The sequence below is a fragment of the Pollachius pollachius genome, assembly GCF_949987615.1.
Source record: "Pollachius pollachius genome assembly, chromosome: 9".
In the NCBI taxonomy this organism is placed as follows: Eukaryota; Metazoa; Chordata; class Actinopteri; order Gadiformes; family Gadidae; genus Pollachius; species Pollachius pollachius.
The window spans coordinates 5,920,508-5,935,507 of NC_136942.1; the positions used below are offsets into that span (position 1 = coordinate 5,920,508).

At 45.6% G+C, this 15,000-nt stretch overlaps 1 protein-coding gene across 1 annotated transcript in view; it reads right to left on the bottom strand.

Annotated features, from left to right (window-relative positions):
* Window positions 1-1,941: 1,941 nt before the first annotated feature.
* Window positions 1,942-15,000, bottom strand: part of LOC307080424 (DENN domain-containing protein 2A) — a 37,914-nt gene continuing 24,855 nt past the window's right edge. Inside the window, exons 5-20 of the mRNA XM_079743113.1 lie at window positions 12,596-12,741; window positions 11,331-11,537; window positions 10,992-11,085; window positions 10,635-10,679; window positions 10,108-10,295; window positions 9,603-9,712; window positions 8,701-8,770; window positions 8,323-8,400; window positions 7,112-7,252; window positions 5,853-6,001; window positions 4,484-4,661; window positions 4,326-4,367; window positions 3,995-4,100; window positions 3,526-3,810; window positions 3,085-3,174; window positions 1,942-2,879 (exon numbers count right to left, since the gene is read on the bottom strand). Of these exons, the coding sequence (XP_079599239.1) occupies window positions 2,848-2,879; window positions 3,085-3,174; window positions 3,526-3,810; window positions 3,995-4,100; window positions 4,326-4,367; window positions 4,484-4,661; window positions 5,853-6,001; window positions 7,112-7,252; window positions 8,323-8,400; window positions 8,701-8,770; window positions 9,603-9,712; window positions 10,108-10,295; window positions 10,635-10,679; window positions 10,992-11,085; window positions 11,331-11,537; window positions 12,596-12,741 (1,961 nt within the window). The 3' untranslated portion in view covers window positions 1,942-2,847. The remainder of the gene's footprint in view (window positions 2,880-3,084; window positions 3,175-3,525; window positions 3,811-3,994; window positions 4,101-4,325; window positions 4,368-4,483; window positions 4,662-5,852; window positions 6,002-7,111; window positions 7,253-8,322; window positions 8,401-8,700; window positions 8,771-9,602; window positions 9,713-10,107; window positions 10,296-10,634; window positions 10,680-10,991; window positions 11,086-11,330; window positions 11,538-12,595; window positions 12,742-15,000) is intronic.

Consider the following 15,000-nt stretch of genomic DNA (forward strand, 5'->3'; position numbering starts at 1 on the left):
TTAAAGATGTATTTAAGCTGAAACACAGTGCCTGACTTCAGATTATTTAAAGAAGGCTACTGTAACTTAATAATAACATTTGTAACTGTACTAATTGCTTATCATGTTACTTGTTTTATATAACAATTGTATAAATAATCGTAATAATATGAGTCATATTAATTATTGGTATTTTGTTATTAATATTAGTCATTAAACCATGTTCAAATAGAGTAGATGTCGATACTATGTATATGGATGAACAAAAAGTTTCCTGTACAATGCTATTTCAACATTCAAGAAGTTCCAGGTCCAGTCGGCGCGCACGTCTAGCTTTTGTCTCAGGAAATCAGAACGCGACGTTGTTGCTCATGACTTTGAATGAGGCTTCACACACACATGGGCTTGTTATCAACTAGCCTTACGGTCAGCAGTATGAGCCTGTATCGCATTAACCATGAAAGTCTTGGTATAAGTTTAACCACAGTTTTTCCCAAGGGTTACGTCCATCCCTAAACGTTATGAAGAAAGAACTAAGGTTGACTACAGCCTACTTCGTGCCAATGACGTTATTACTTTCCTTCTCAAAGTTCCAGTAAAAATCGCAGGATGTCATTCCCAATACAGCTGAAGAAAAAAAAATGTCTAGGAATTTCCCCAAAAAATTATAACTATTTCAAGAATGTTGTCGCCGACGACAGCAAATGAGTAAATTAGTTTGCTGCGAAGCAACCGAGGCTAGGATATCGGGAGCAACAAACCATAAACCATAAACCAATCATCCGGTCCAACACAGACTAAACAAACAAGCAACTCGTCTGCGACAGCGACAATAGTTGAGGAATGACTTGAGCGGGTCCAACTGCACAACTCTACACAGCGGGAGCACCTTACCTGTTGCGGAACGCGGTCGCCTCTGGAAGACAGGTGGTGGAAAATATTTGGAGGATATCTATTTTTTTTTATTTATGAAGAACTAAATATGCCTACGTATGTATGTTTGTATGTATGTATGCCCTCTCTGCTTGAGCCGTTTGAAGCGCAAGGAGGGCTGGAATTTCAGGAATTAGCTGTGGTATGATATGAAGAGTGGAAGACACAGAAAGGGGACGCAGGCAGAGAGGGAGGCAGTTGTGACCGCTCATCACGTAATGAGGGAGGGACGGAGGGAGGGGAGGGCTTGGAGCCACAGGGGGGGAAAGGAAATTGACTCAAGAAAAACAAGCTGGGAGAATTGTCATTGCCTTTGAAAGGAGGGACGAACGCTTGGAAAGACAAGTGGGGGACGCAAGCCCTTTATGTACGAAAAGCTAAGAATAGCCCGTTTATGGTACAGAAATGAAGACAGGTCTGTCGTTACGATGCGTGTGGTATGTATACATTGAATTCTGCTTTTAGCCTGCAGTCTCGTCCCCCTTCTTTTTTAAACTTTGTATATGATCAGGACTTGGTTGATTTGATTGTGCAGGCCTAATGCATAGGCTACAGACAGACGATATTATCTTTCGATTATTAAAACAGAGAATAAAAGAAAAGAGAGGTCTTTTCAAAAATGTGTCTCCTTTAATTATTGCCTAAACTGTGGGCCTTACCTATTTATAAAGGCTGGTAGAGTTTTTCACCTTTTGACATAGGTCACCATCGCACAAAATATTTAAGTTATGTCCCTCAAAGGCCAAAGGAAAGAAGAAAATAATAAGTCGATAGGATTTATTTTTTAATCATTCTTATGAATGGCGACAAAAGGGGACCTTGAAGCTTAATGTAGGATGCAGTTGATTATAATGCCCTCTAGCGGATGTACAGGTTATTGTTCTTAATGAGAATTATATGACAAAGCTACCCTAACTGAAATTGAAACCATTACTGCTAAACTGAAAAATGATTTAAAAAAATCATAAATCATTCATTGTTTTAATTAAATCACTTTATTTATACATTTACATTGCATTCTGAGTCAAATTAAATGCAGATCTAGAGCTGTTGTAGAAGTACATTGATAAAGACATTCCTAAGATATGTTTGTCCTATAAAATCAAACTTCAACTCATATTGAAACAAGTTTGCAATTCACATGCATTACCTCTTACATCGTTTTCTTCACACTCAATAACTTTTTAAAGATGATAATGTTCCTATTTCGCTTCCTTAGTACAGTGGTACACGCCAGAGTGGTATTTAAACAGTCTGAGCTACACTCAGACTCATTCAAACTACAGGAGCTTTTTCTTTGTTTTTTTTCTAAAACACATAAATTAACTTAAAGCCTCCTGTGGAAGAAGAAGTTGTACTACTGTATTTAAAGAAACAAATATAATACACAAAAATAATTGGAATGAGTGCTGTATAGGAATGAATTGTTTTGGAATGCACTGTACAAACAGATAAAATTGGTCAACGGCACATTTTCTGAAAATGTCTTTTGGTGCAAATTTGGGTGCAGTCACCTTGAAGCACAGCTTTTGCCTCCTCCGTTTACGACACATACACTATAGAGTCAGTGATCAAATCGGGGCTCCGGATTTGATGGAAGTTACACATCTGTTTGGTCTCCATGGTGTCAATTTCCACACAGGAAGGGAATTTTCAGGGTTTTATTTGGTCCGAGCTGCATGAGAAACTCCACACAACGTCACTGGAATGAGTCTTTGCTCGCTAGCGAGCAAGCTAGCTGAGCCGAGTTTCTACATACCCCTCCCATTCACTGTATTCTCTACATGTGCACAAGCCTTCAAAACTGTAGGTCTTATCTTCAGCAATTAATCGCTGGTCCATGCCCTCCTTCCTCTTCCTCTCTTTTGCTTCCTCTTCGTCTTCCTTTCCTTTCACATGCTTTACTCACACTTGAACAATACTCAAACCGCTATATCATTTCTTAGACAGGAACTTCATCTTGTTGCCTGAAAAATAGCATGACAACACATTGAAGTTAGGTTCCAGAAAAATGAACTTACTTTGGAAAAGTAAAAAAAAAATGTTTAATAAAAGTTGCTTCTTTATTGGCCAATATATCAAGTAGTGGAGTAATCTGTTGTTGACAGTGAGAGCCAATGGTCTAATGGTTCAGTACAGCCCAGCCAGTTTAACAAGGAGGAGAGAGGTTACCCAGTAGTCCTTTGAGGAACTTGTTGACAGCGCGTTGCTCACTGCCAGGGAGTGAATCCAGGTATTCCTGAGCCCTGACCTCAAACAGACCTGGACATAAACACAAACAGACGATGATATTCATTAAGTGAATTAAGTGGTTTATTCATTATTTATTGTATATTTATTATTATTTATATGTTTCTATATTATTACATTTTTTACTTCCTGCAAACCAAAACTGTACTTCTCTAATTTAAATGTATAGAATGTAAATGTCCAGAATGAAGAGACTGCTCAATCAAAATATGTGAATGTATTATTATATTTTCAAACAAAAAACGCGGTTTTAAAATGACTCACTGCTGTGATAAAATGTATATCATTTGATATGTCAGTCACGAGTCTTAAGCCCTCAATTCTTTCCATGCATCTGAAACCCTGGCTACCCTCTCACTTCACCTCTGAGGCCCTGCTTGCGCAGCTCCCTCTCCTGGACGAATCCGGCAAATGTCTGGGTCTCCATAAACACCTCCAGGAACCTCTTCAGGCTCTTGGAGGTTACGGCCTTGCGGAAGGGCTCGCGCTGGAACGATGAGACGGAGGAAGGCGACGGGGAGGAGGGAGAGGACACGGCCGACTCTTCGTCACGCTCCACACCGCACATGAAGAGAGAGTAGTGGCCCACCATCTCCACGAAGAAGCGGACGAACGCCTCGGACACCACCGTGCTCAGGGAACAAGAGTCTGTGCATCAGCAGAGAGAGAGAGAGAGAGAGAGAGAGAGAGAGAGAGGGAGAACGAGAGAGAGAATAAGGATGTTGAATAGTTTTGCAGTCCAACCACATATTTCGTTTTAGGTTCACAACCTTCAAAAAGAACTCCCAGCAGATACAAAGTAATACTGAGTAATATTGGCTGGTTGACTCACCACTGGGGAGGTCATCCTTGTCATTTGCCAGCTCCTTCCTCTTGTCCAGTACATGCTCCAGGGCAGCCTGCAGCTTGTGTGGTAGGATGGAGTCCTCATCATCCAGCTGAGAGACCCACAAGGTACGGACCAGAGGTTAAGGCTTTTCATTCAAACAGCTCGAAACTCTGTCGTCTAGCCACCAACTTCTTTATTAGTTAAAGTTGTCCTTCAATTTGCCTTCTTAGTTTGATTAGCTGCTACAAAAACTGCAAAATAAATCGGATTTACACTTGTAGTCTATTTCAAATGTTATTTTACATCATAAGATTAATAAATCTCAGCATTTTACCTGTCGTAGGAAACGGCTGTTGCAGAGGTCAACCACAAGAACCTGGGGGGAAAGAAAGAAATATATAAAAAGGAAGCACCCATTGTCATATGAAGCCCAAGGCTGCAGAGTGTACACATCACCATGATAAACAATGAGAAGAGAGATAAGGGCCTCACCTCCTCTATAGGCAGGTCCTTGAGCCGTGGCAGCGAGCTGGACAGAAGCCCCACTATGAAGGGGGTAGGGGTGCACACGATGTCCAGCATGGAGGGGGGGAGCACGGGGATGTAGGTGTGCTGCCAGGTGAAGGGGTACAGCAGGGCCACCACTGCATGGCAGCACTGAGACAATGTGCTGGAAGAGTGACGTGAAAGGCAAAATGTTATTTCAGAAGAAATCCCATATAATCCCAGAGGCTCAGTTCCATTCGTCATCACATAGGCCATTCCTAAATCTCAAGAGGCTCTCCTTGAGCCATTGCATCCATAATACTACTGTGCCAATACTTGGTAAGATAGAGTAGCAGCCTAAATCGTCTTTCCTGAACCAGTCAAGTCAATGCTGCCTTAAATGATGCCGAAGCAGCTCAGCTTTCTCAATTCCTCTTGCTCGACCAGTAACTACTACTGCTCGTCTCCGTAAAGGATTTATAGTGAACGAGCGATAGAAAGTAAGACGTATAGGTAAAACATATAGGAAAAAGTCGTATATATCATATATTCATAATTTATACTCTGACTTGCATAATATTTGAACGAATGCTTATGTTATCGTAGTAACATTTACCATACATGCTTGTATGTTACCATGTTCAATACTTCAGGAAACACCCTTTCTATACCACAAGAGGGGGCCAGCCACAAATAAACATAACATTGTGTGTGGGATATGAAAAAAAAGGTTCACAGCCAAAAACAGAATCCAACTGGCGACCACACACTGTTACGTTAATTCCTTCCGTATGTTCGCCTGTGCTCAGTTAATTAAGAAAAGGTGATTTGGGGAGCCAAGTTTCCACCCAATTGCAGAACACTGCTTTTTAAGCCCTACTAGACAGTAGAAGTAGATCTAGTACCACAACTACGTCTAGTACCACGTTGGCTACTGTGTACCCTTTACTTTTGCAGGGTATCAAACAGAACCAGGTATGCGTTCATGAATATACATCGACAGCATGCTGGAATGTTCAGGAGGGAGGAGGGATCATTTAATTAACGAGCCATGTGCGGCAGGTGGGTGTGATTCGAAGGAAACTGGGATACTGGGGACGGCTGCTTCCACTTTGCCCAAGGGCACTAGCACCTCTACCCCAATAAATAAGCACCACCAACACGCTTGGCCTGAACCTCGACCCCAGCGAGCCGGCATGATTGTTAAACAGTTTAACGGTGAAGGGTGGGCGGGTGCGCCGACACGAACCAAAGTGCTCTGGTTTTCTGAATCTCTCAGCCTCAGAGACGATAGACGACCTTCTGTGTTTTGTTTCGGCGCTCTGAGTTTCGGGCCCCGTGTGTGACATCCCTGCTGGGTCACGTCGCCACCCACCTGAGTTTGTCGGCGGTGAAGATGACCCGGCGCTCCAGGAGCAGGGAGGCAAACACCCGGAGGAGCAGCCGCAGACTCAGGGAGGAGAAGAGACACTCAAAGTCCACGTGCTCCAGCCGGGAGTCGGACGGCCGACATAGCTCTATCACCTGGAGAGAGAGAGAGAGAGAGAGAGAGAGAGAGAGAGAGAGAGAGAGAGAGAGAGAGAGAGAGGGAGAGAGGGAGGGAGAGAGAGAGAGAGAGATGGAGGGAAGGAGAGGGAGAGAGAGAGAGAGAGAGATGAGAGAGAGAGAGAGAGATGGAGAGAGAGAGAGAGAGAGAGAGAGAGAAAGAGAGAGAGAGATGATAGAGATGGAGAGATGGAGAGAAGGGAGAGAGAGAGAGATGGAGAGAGAGAGAGAGAGAGAGAGAGATAGAGAGAGAGATGAGAGAGAGAGAGAGAGATGGAGGGAAGGAGAAGGAGAGAGAGAGAGAGATGATAGAGAGAGCGAGATGGAGAGAAGGGAGCGAGAGAGAGAGATGGAGAGAAAGAGAGAGAGAGATAGAGAGAGAGATGAGAGAGAGAGAGCGATAGAGAGAGAGAGAGATGAGAGAGAGAGAGATGGAGGGAAGGAGAGGTAGAGAGAGACAGAAAGAGAGAGAGAGAGAGAGATGGAGAGAGAGAGAGAGAGAGAGAAAGAGAGAGAGAGATGATAGAGATGGAGAGATGGAGAGAAGGGAGAGAGAGAGAGAGATGGAGAGAGAGAGAGAGAGAGATAGAGAGAGAGATGAGAGAGAGAGAGAGAGAGAGAGAGATGGAGGGAAGGAGAAGGAGGGAGAGAGAGAGATGATAGAGAGAGCGAGATGGAGAGAAGGGAGAGAGAGAGAGAGATGGAGAAAAAGAGAGAGAGAGATAGAGAGAGAGATGAGAGAGAGAGAGCGATATAGAGAGAGAGAGATGAGAGAGAGAGAGATGGAGGGAAGGAGAGGGAGAGAGAGACAGAAAGAGAGAGAAAGAGACACAAAGCAATGGTCAGATGACTACAGTTAACAATGTTCTGCTAAACACACACACACACACTCACAAGCACAACTCTAACCTCACTAAAAAGGTTAACACAAATAAATCCATTCGTTCCGTTTAACATGGAGTAAAGCGTAATCAACGATAGGAAACCTCGCTGTCCTCCCTGACAGAGGCGTTTAATGTGCACCCACTAGAGGTGGTGACTCTGCACAAGAACCAGAACACGACACCCTCTCTTCCCCGAGCCCCGCACCTCGGTCCCAGAGCCGGGCAGGAAGTTCTTGACAGTGATGGTGCGTCCCGGAGCAGGGAAGGGGGCTTCCATGATGCCCCTCATGAAGGGCTGGACCAGGGCCGGGGAGATGGCTCGCCGCTTCTCCACCTCGTCCAGGATCTGGAGGGGAAAACAACAGGAGGTCAGCCTCACAAAACAAACAAGTACGAGTTCAAACTCCCTGAGGGACGTAGGCACAACCGGGACACTGCACGGTGCACACACAAAACTGTACAATGGCCTTTAGCTCCGTCGCCTTGCTTTGTGTTTGCAGCATAAGTCCCATCCTCATAATTGTTAATCTATATTCTTCGGTCTATCTGTGTTTATGAAAGCTGCTTGTTGTTTATTCCTGTTTCCCTTTTCCAAAATGTCTGCTGACACGTCTGCTACACATATGTGGCTTGTGGATAGTGGCCTATTTTGTATTTTGCATTATTTACCAACAGCTAGCTGTCTAGTAATCCAGAATCTGCAAAAATGAAAGCCTCGAATGTTTGATTAAGAACCCGACTCATCAATGTAATAATATTGATGGTTAATATTTAATATCTTTTTTTAAGTGGCTTTTAATCAGCGATGTAGTCATGCACAAGGCTTCACTCTACATTGCGCACACACACACACACACTCACACACACACACACACACACACACACACACACACACACACACACACACACACACACACACACACACAGATTAAAGGAAGGGTTTCTATGGGGCTGCTCTAACCACACAAGCTGCAGTTCACATGTGTAAAAAACAGAGCCAGAGCCGCAAGGCGTTGAGGGAAAAAACGAACCAATAGCATGACTGTGTGGGCGGGGCTTAACAATGGCACCTAAGGAAGGTGCTGTTTTTATGTGGCAGTCCATTCTCACTCTGTATTCGTGTGGTTGTGTGTGTGTGTGTGTGTGTGTGTGTGTGTGTGTGGGTGGGTGGGGGGGGGGGTGTGAGTGAGTGTGTGTGTGTGTTTGTGTGAGTGTGTGCGTGTGTGTCTGTGTGTGTCTGTGTGTGTTTGTGTGTGTGTGTTTGTGTGTGTGTGAGTGTGAGTGTGTGTGCAATGTAGAGTGAAGCCTTACTTGGTGGCCAATAAGAAGGATTTTGTGTGATGTTTTGTATGTGCTGTACAAACATCTGAACACGTAGACAAACATATATGCCGTGCATGTGCTGCTGGGACCTACCTTGGAGAAGAGGTCGAAGCAGCCCAGCCGACTGACAATACAGTAGACCTCCGGAAGCCGCCGGCCTTTACCGCTGGGCTGTAAACCACCAGCAAGAAACAGTCACTACAAAGCCAAACCACTTCACAACACTGTACACATCCTAAAATATATATAAATACTCCAAGGTTAGCATGCCGCAAATATCAAGGACGTCATATATTAAATTCCCTGGAATAAGTGGTGTAATAAACGAAGAAGGGTTATTTACAAAGCGAAATTCATTAAAATACACTGAAACCTTACAGCCAACACCAACAAAGAGAAATAGATAAGAAACTATTTCAAAGGTGTGTTGTTACATATTGGAACAAGAAGTCAGCCATCATGTTTGCCTACCAGTAAACGGCGACAGTACCCGAACCGCCTGCTTCCGTCTTCGCCAGTCAGAACAAACGAGAATGTTTCACTGAAGGGTTAAAAAATAGACAAATAAAGAAAGGCTGTAAGACATGTATGTTTTAATTTCGGTCTCATAATCTAAACTGCGGTGTGGGCTGTTTACCTGTAAACACAAAATGTAACGCGCACGGCTAGATTTCACAAGCTTGTGAAATCCTGCTGGCTTAGTATTGTTCTGAACTGTGACCGCACTTCACGCTCGAAAAAGAATAACCCTAGGGGCAGGCTCCCTCAGCTAATATGCCCAGACAAAGGCTGCTTTAGTTCAGGGCTGACAGGCACTCAGTGACCAGGATCAACCCCCGGGTGACTGAGCGAGACCTACCTGGCCCCGCAGGTGTGTGTTAGGGGGGCTAGCTTAGCGTATGCCAACAACATTCCTTTGGCCGCCGTCGGCTCATCACACATTTACAACGAGGTAATTATTACCTGCCACTCTCGAGAAACACATCATCGCTTCTCAGAAATAGGCTAGGATACTGTAATAGCTGTAACCAGTTAGCTCCTAGCGGCGGATCATAGCGACCGTTTGAAACACCATACGCAGTGGACGTTGTCATAGAAAAACCAGGTGTAAGGTTCTAAATCCGCTGTGTGCCTACCATGTAATCATTCATTCCAATATATATTTAAACAAAGTCTGTGCAGTTATGCAGTAGTTTAACAAGGTAATTTGGAGTTTTCAAATGTTGGCTTTCAACTCTTGCTAAGAGCTATCTTATTGAGGGGGCTATTAGTGCGCAGCCCGTGATTAAACCTGTGTCTCTTGACATCTAGCTACTGGAAGTTTCTGCTAGTTTATGAAACTATCCCTTGGCTTCAAACATTGGGCTGCTGACCTCGGGAAGCTGTCGATGGGCGCCCAGTCTTTCGCGTCTGGGAAACAGAACTGAGGGATGACCTTCAACTGATCCTCAGTCTCACGCATGAACTTGAAGCTCCGCTCCAGCTGAATGGCAAACAAGACAACGGACGGTTTTGCTGGACAATATATTTAAATTAATAATCATTATTTGTATAATTTTGATTAAAGTTAGTAGTTGTGGTTGATACATGTCATTAAAAGTCAACCTTGAGCAAGATCCCCTAACCCCATACCTGCTTTCAGGGTTAGGGGCTAGAGGGTACCCCCATTCCTGCTTACGGGTTAGGGGCTAGAGGGTACCCCCATACCTGCTTATGGGGTTAGGGGCTAGAGGGTACCCCCATTCCAGTTTACGGGGTTAGGACAACTTGCTCAAGGTTGCCTATAGATCAGGGTGCGGACATGGGGGGATCGAACCCAGTACCTTTCATCTGGGAGTCGAAAGGTGCTGGGTACCACCCTGCCCAGTGCAGTCTCACCTTGAGGGGGAACTGCTGAGTGACCTCCGGGAGGTAGGGGACCCCGGCCTTGGTCTTGTGGAGGGCCACCACGATGAAGTACTCAAAGAGCTTCCTCTCCTGCAGGTCCATGAGGTCACGCTCCAGGGTTCGGTACCGGCCCGTCTGCCTCAGCATGGACTGGAGCGACACCAGCCGCTGGCTGTGGGCTGAAGCCACCAAAAAGAGAGGGAAATTGTCGATATAATTAGAATTCTTACATGTAGACCTCCCTGCTCAAAGAGCGGTAAGTTTAAATGTAGGCTTTCAGTTGGATATTCGATTGAAAATCTCTGCTTGGCTCACTTGTTTTTCATAAAGTGCAGGTAAATAAAGTGTTTCAACATAAGGCTATACATTTTTTATGTTGTCAAAGAAAACTATATAGAAAGTATCGATGTCTTCTCTGATGACACATCATGGTCATTTTATGATTGGAGTACAGTACATTTATTACATATTGTACCTTTAACATCAATCGATGATGCAAATGATCTGAGACACCTCACCTTTTAGTTTCTCCTCCGTGTCGCTTTCCGACTCGCTGTTCTCGTCTGTCAGTGCGTGAGAAAACAAAGAGTTAAAAAAATGAGGACCAAAACAGGCCACAGCAAATTAAACGACTGAAGGGTGCAAGGTATAGATTGCATGCATTTAGTATTGTATGACATGCAGATGGTGGGGCAACTAATACTTAGTATTAAACTTAGAGATTAATTTTGTTGTTAAGCATGCATCCATAGTTCCACAAAAAAAAACGAAACAATAAACGTATCAGAGAGACCGCCATGAAGGAGGAAGCTGGGGGTTGTGGTGACCGTTGACAGGTCTAACCACCGTGGACTAGTCTAACCAGAAGACCTTACCTCTTCCGGAGCTGGACTCTGTGGACTGTGACACCTTCTTCATGCGTTTCTTTCCTCGCCGTGCCTCAAAGATTGTATTTATCCTCACCACCATCTGTAGGAAGCAGCAGAGAAACCAACGCTAGGAACTCAATACACCGTGAATGAAAACTCTAAACTCTAGAAACAGGCAACGAATAAAAAAGGTAACTTCAATGTTTTCTACATGCAAACATTCCTAATCACCCCTGTCTGCTCCAGAGCCTGATCCATAAATCCCCTAAAATAAGGCGGATTGTGCATTTTGTACACAATCCCATTTCTACACATTCCCCATCCAATACCCTCGAACCCCGCTACCTTTGGTATCTTCCTCCGTCTGCGGTTGTGGGGGTCTCCGGAGAGGCATGGGGTGTCGTCTGGGCTGCTGGGGCTGGAGGGGGGGCTGATGCGGAAGGGAGAGACCGGGCCCGCGTCACGTCCGTCACGCACACCCTTGCGGAGCTCCAGGAGCTTGAGGCTGCGACGCTCCGAGGTCTGTCTGAAGAAGCCTGGCTTGGAGGAGACCTGGAGGAGGAATGGGAAGACCGAACCCTGGTACCACCTTCTCCCATTCAATTTGACTTGAGCTTTGCTATTGGTTTAACCTTGGCCATGTGTTTAGGTACCCTCTGACGGTATTTTCAGAAAAGTTGTGTTTTTTAAGTTTTGTTTAAAATGTCACACAGAAAAATGTGATGCTCATCCAAGCTTGCATTCTCTTTCCCCTGAACAAAATTATACATTTATATATTTGGTTCTTAATTCTCTACTTTATTTCACTGTTATTACACGGCTCTCTTTCGCAATGCTGTGGAACGCTCCATTCACTTGCATGGGCCTTCCCGACATCCGGGGGTAGATGTTTTTATAATTGACCGTTGCTAAGCATATAATGACCGCTGTCAAGGAAAGTGGATTTTTTGCCTCTGATTCACGTCTTAGGCATCACAAGGGTTCCGGTAACTTATCAACCCCAGCGTATTCAGTTGCTAAGTGATGTCAAGTCTTTGGCAGACAATTTCTCTGCTGATCACTAACACTATGAATGGTAATTGTAAAAAGACACACTGTGTGAGGTTATTTTCTTTTCGTTTTGGCATGGTGCCGTGTGCTATGCGGGATAATGTATAGAACGTCGCCGGTCATTATCAAAAATAAGCCCCTTCAGAGCATAGCAAGACAACTCCGCTTCGCGTCAGCGTCCTGTTCGCCCTGTTGGGGCTTATTTTCCCAATTATGACCGGCGTTCTATACATTATCCATGAGATAATCTGCCGTCTGCTGTATGTGTTGTTTCACGGCATCTACATGTAATTTAAACCAAAGGCTTGGGGTGTAATGGAGCCTCGTACCTTGGTGGGCGTGTCATGGAGTCTACCTCATACCTTAGTGGGCGTGTCATGGAGTCTACCTCATACCTTAGTGGGTGTGTCATGGAGTCTACCTCGTACCTTAGTGGGCATGTCATGGAGTCTACCTCATACCTTAGTGGGCGTGTCATGGAGTCTACCTCATACCTTAGTGGGGGTGTCATGGAGTCTACCTCTTACCTTAGTGGGCGTGTCATGGAGTCTACCTCATACCTTAGTGGGCGCGTCCTGGAGTCTGCCTCGTGCTTTAATGAGCGTGTCAGGGGGCGGGGACGACGGAGCAGGGGAGGCACACTTGCTTGAAGAGCAGCTGCTCTCCAGCTCGATGTCTTCATAGGGGTTCTCCTTGAAGGGAGGATCTGCAGGGAGGGGACACACACACGTCACTCACGGCGTCTGACACACCTCTGTGCTGCCCACTGTGTACTTCTTCAGCAGACGCTTTTATCCAGAGCAACTCACAGTGGATTCTGATACGGGTCGTTATAAAGGGCTGACTATGGTTCCACGTTGAACGCAACGCAAGGACCACGCAGACGCTTCCACGCAGTCGTGAACCTGTTTTGGTTCAGGTTTTGGTGAGCAGACCAATCACAGCACTTGCTGCGTCGCCTCGACGCAAGGTTAACATTTTTGGGAGGCGCACGTCAGACCCTCGGGGTGGACGCAAGGAGGGTCCGCAAGGATGCGGGTCTGTAAACCCCCTAAATAACTAAGGCCAGTGGGGGATCAAACACTGTGCCTTTGGGCTGGGAGTCGGGCTACACTTCACTGTTATGTGACCTCATGCTCTCAGTGAGGAAACAGTCCTTGGGGTAAGGTGCTCCAGCCATGTGCTCATACCTCCAGAGAACAGCCAGAGGTTAAATATTATCATATTCCCCTGGCTGAGGTGTTACACATTGCTTCAGGCAAAAAAACAAATCCTCGACCCCTACTGATCATATTTACTGGGAAGATAGAATGTGATGGAGGGCCCGCTCTCTCTCTCTCTCTCTCTCTCTCTCTCTCTCTGTCACTGTCTCTCTTCACACTCTCTCTCTCTCTTTCTCTCTCAACCTCTCTCTCTCGCTCTCTCTTTCTCTCATTATGCTCTCCCTCTCTCACCATGCTCTCTCTCACTCTTTCTCACTCTCGCTCTCTCTTTCTCTCTCTCTCAATCTTTCTCTTGCTCAACCTCTCTTCTGTCCGATTCTTGATACTTTTCACTCTTCCTCCCTCTCTATCCTTCTCTTTCGTCATTCTTAAAGCCACTCTCTCTCTCTCTCTCTCTCTCTCTCTCTCTCTCTCAATCTTTCTCTTGCTCAACCTCTCTTCTGTCCGATTCTTGATACTTTTCACTCTTCCTCCCTCTCTATCCTTCTCTTTCATCATTCTTAAAGCCACTCTCTCTCTCTCTCTCTCTCTCTCTCGCTCTCTCTCTCCCTCTCTCTCCCTGTCTTTGTTTTTCCCCAGCTTATCCAACATCTCCGTTCCGCATGTCTCTCTCCCGCTCTCCTCGTGCAGACATCAAGCCATCCGCCAGATGTGGCCTGTGGGAGTACGCACCGGCCGGGAGACCAGGACATATCGTTCTCCTCCTGCCTCTCTCCTCCACAGAGGAAAAACAAGAGGATCAAACTGCAAAGTGACAACCTCATCTCTGTCCGTTGGGGGGCGGGGGTGTGCACTTGAGCCTTCTGTGCTTAACCAACCCGTTGACAGGTTTAAGTGGCGAAAACACAAACACACACACACACACACACGCACACACACACACACACACACACACACACACAGAAGCGCTCTCTTCCCACGTGTCAAATACGTGTCCTCCGGGGGAAACAAATTCCCTCCTTTCCACTCTAGAGCCGAAAGAACACCCTGAATGTGATGATTGTGTCTGTTTGGGAACTCTCCCGGGCTGGGAGTCGATGGGAGCTGACACATCATGTGCTGCTTAAGACCCAGCCAAGCATCTGTCAGCACACTCATCGTCCACTACTGTCCGTCGCGTACACTCCGTTATTAACCAAACTCTGGGCTGTGTCTGCCTCGGATGGCACTGCACTTTCACGGCCCTGTTGTTGTTGTTGCTGTTGTTGTGGTTGTTGGTGTTGGTGTTGGTGTCTTCTTTGTTGTTGTTTTTGTTTTGGTTGTTGTTACTTTCATTGGCGTTGTTGTCGTTGTTGTCATTGTTGTCGTTGTCATTGTTGTTGTTGTTGTTTTGCTGTTAACTCAATAGGCTTCTAGACCTCAAGCCTCTTGGAGTTTCGTGGCCCCTGGGAGACTTGTTAAAGCGTCTCCAGACTGTCGTGTGTGTATTCCGAGCGACACGATTGCGGAGGTTACGACACCATACATTACGGCCGACAAAGGACAATAGGAGCGTATGAAAAAACGATACTAAGATATTCTATTTCAAAATAGAATATCTTATTGTCGTTATGGCATACGGTCCTATTGTCACGCTCGATATTTAAGACTCAGCTTTGGTGGAAAAAAATGATGAAAAAATAATACTACTGGTCGAAAAAACAAACAAGGGAGATGCTGCCCGCGGTAAAAGTGAAAGCGACTCATCTGTTCCAGGCTCAGCCCGGGGGGGCGGGGGGGGGGGGGGGGGGGTGCACACAGTG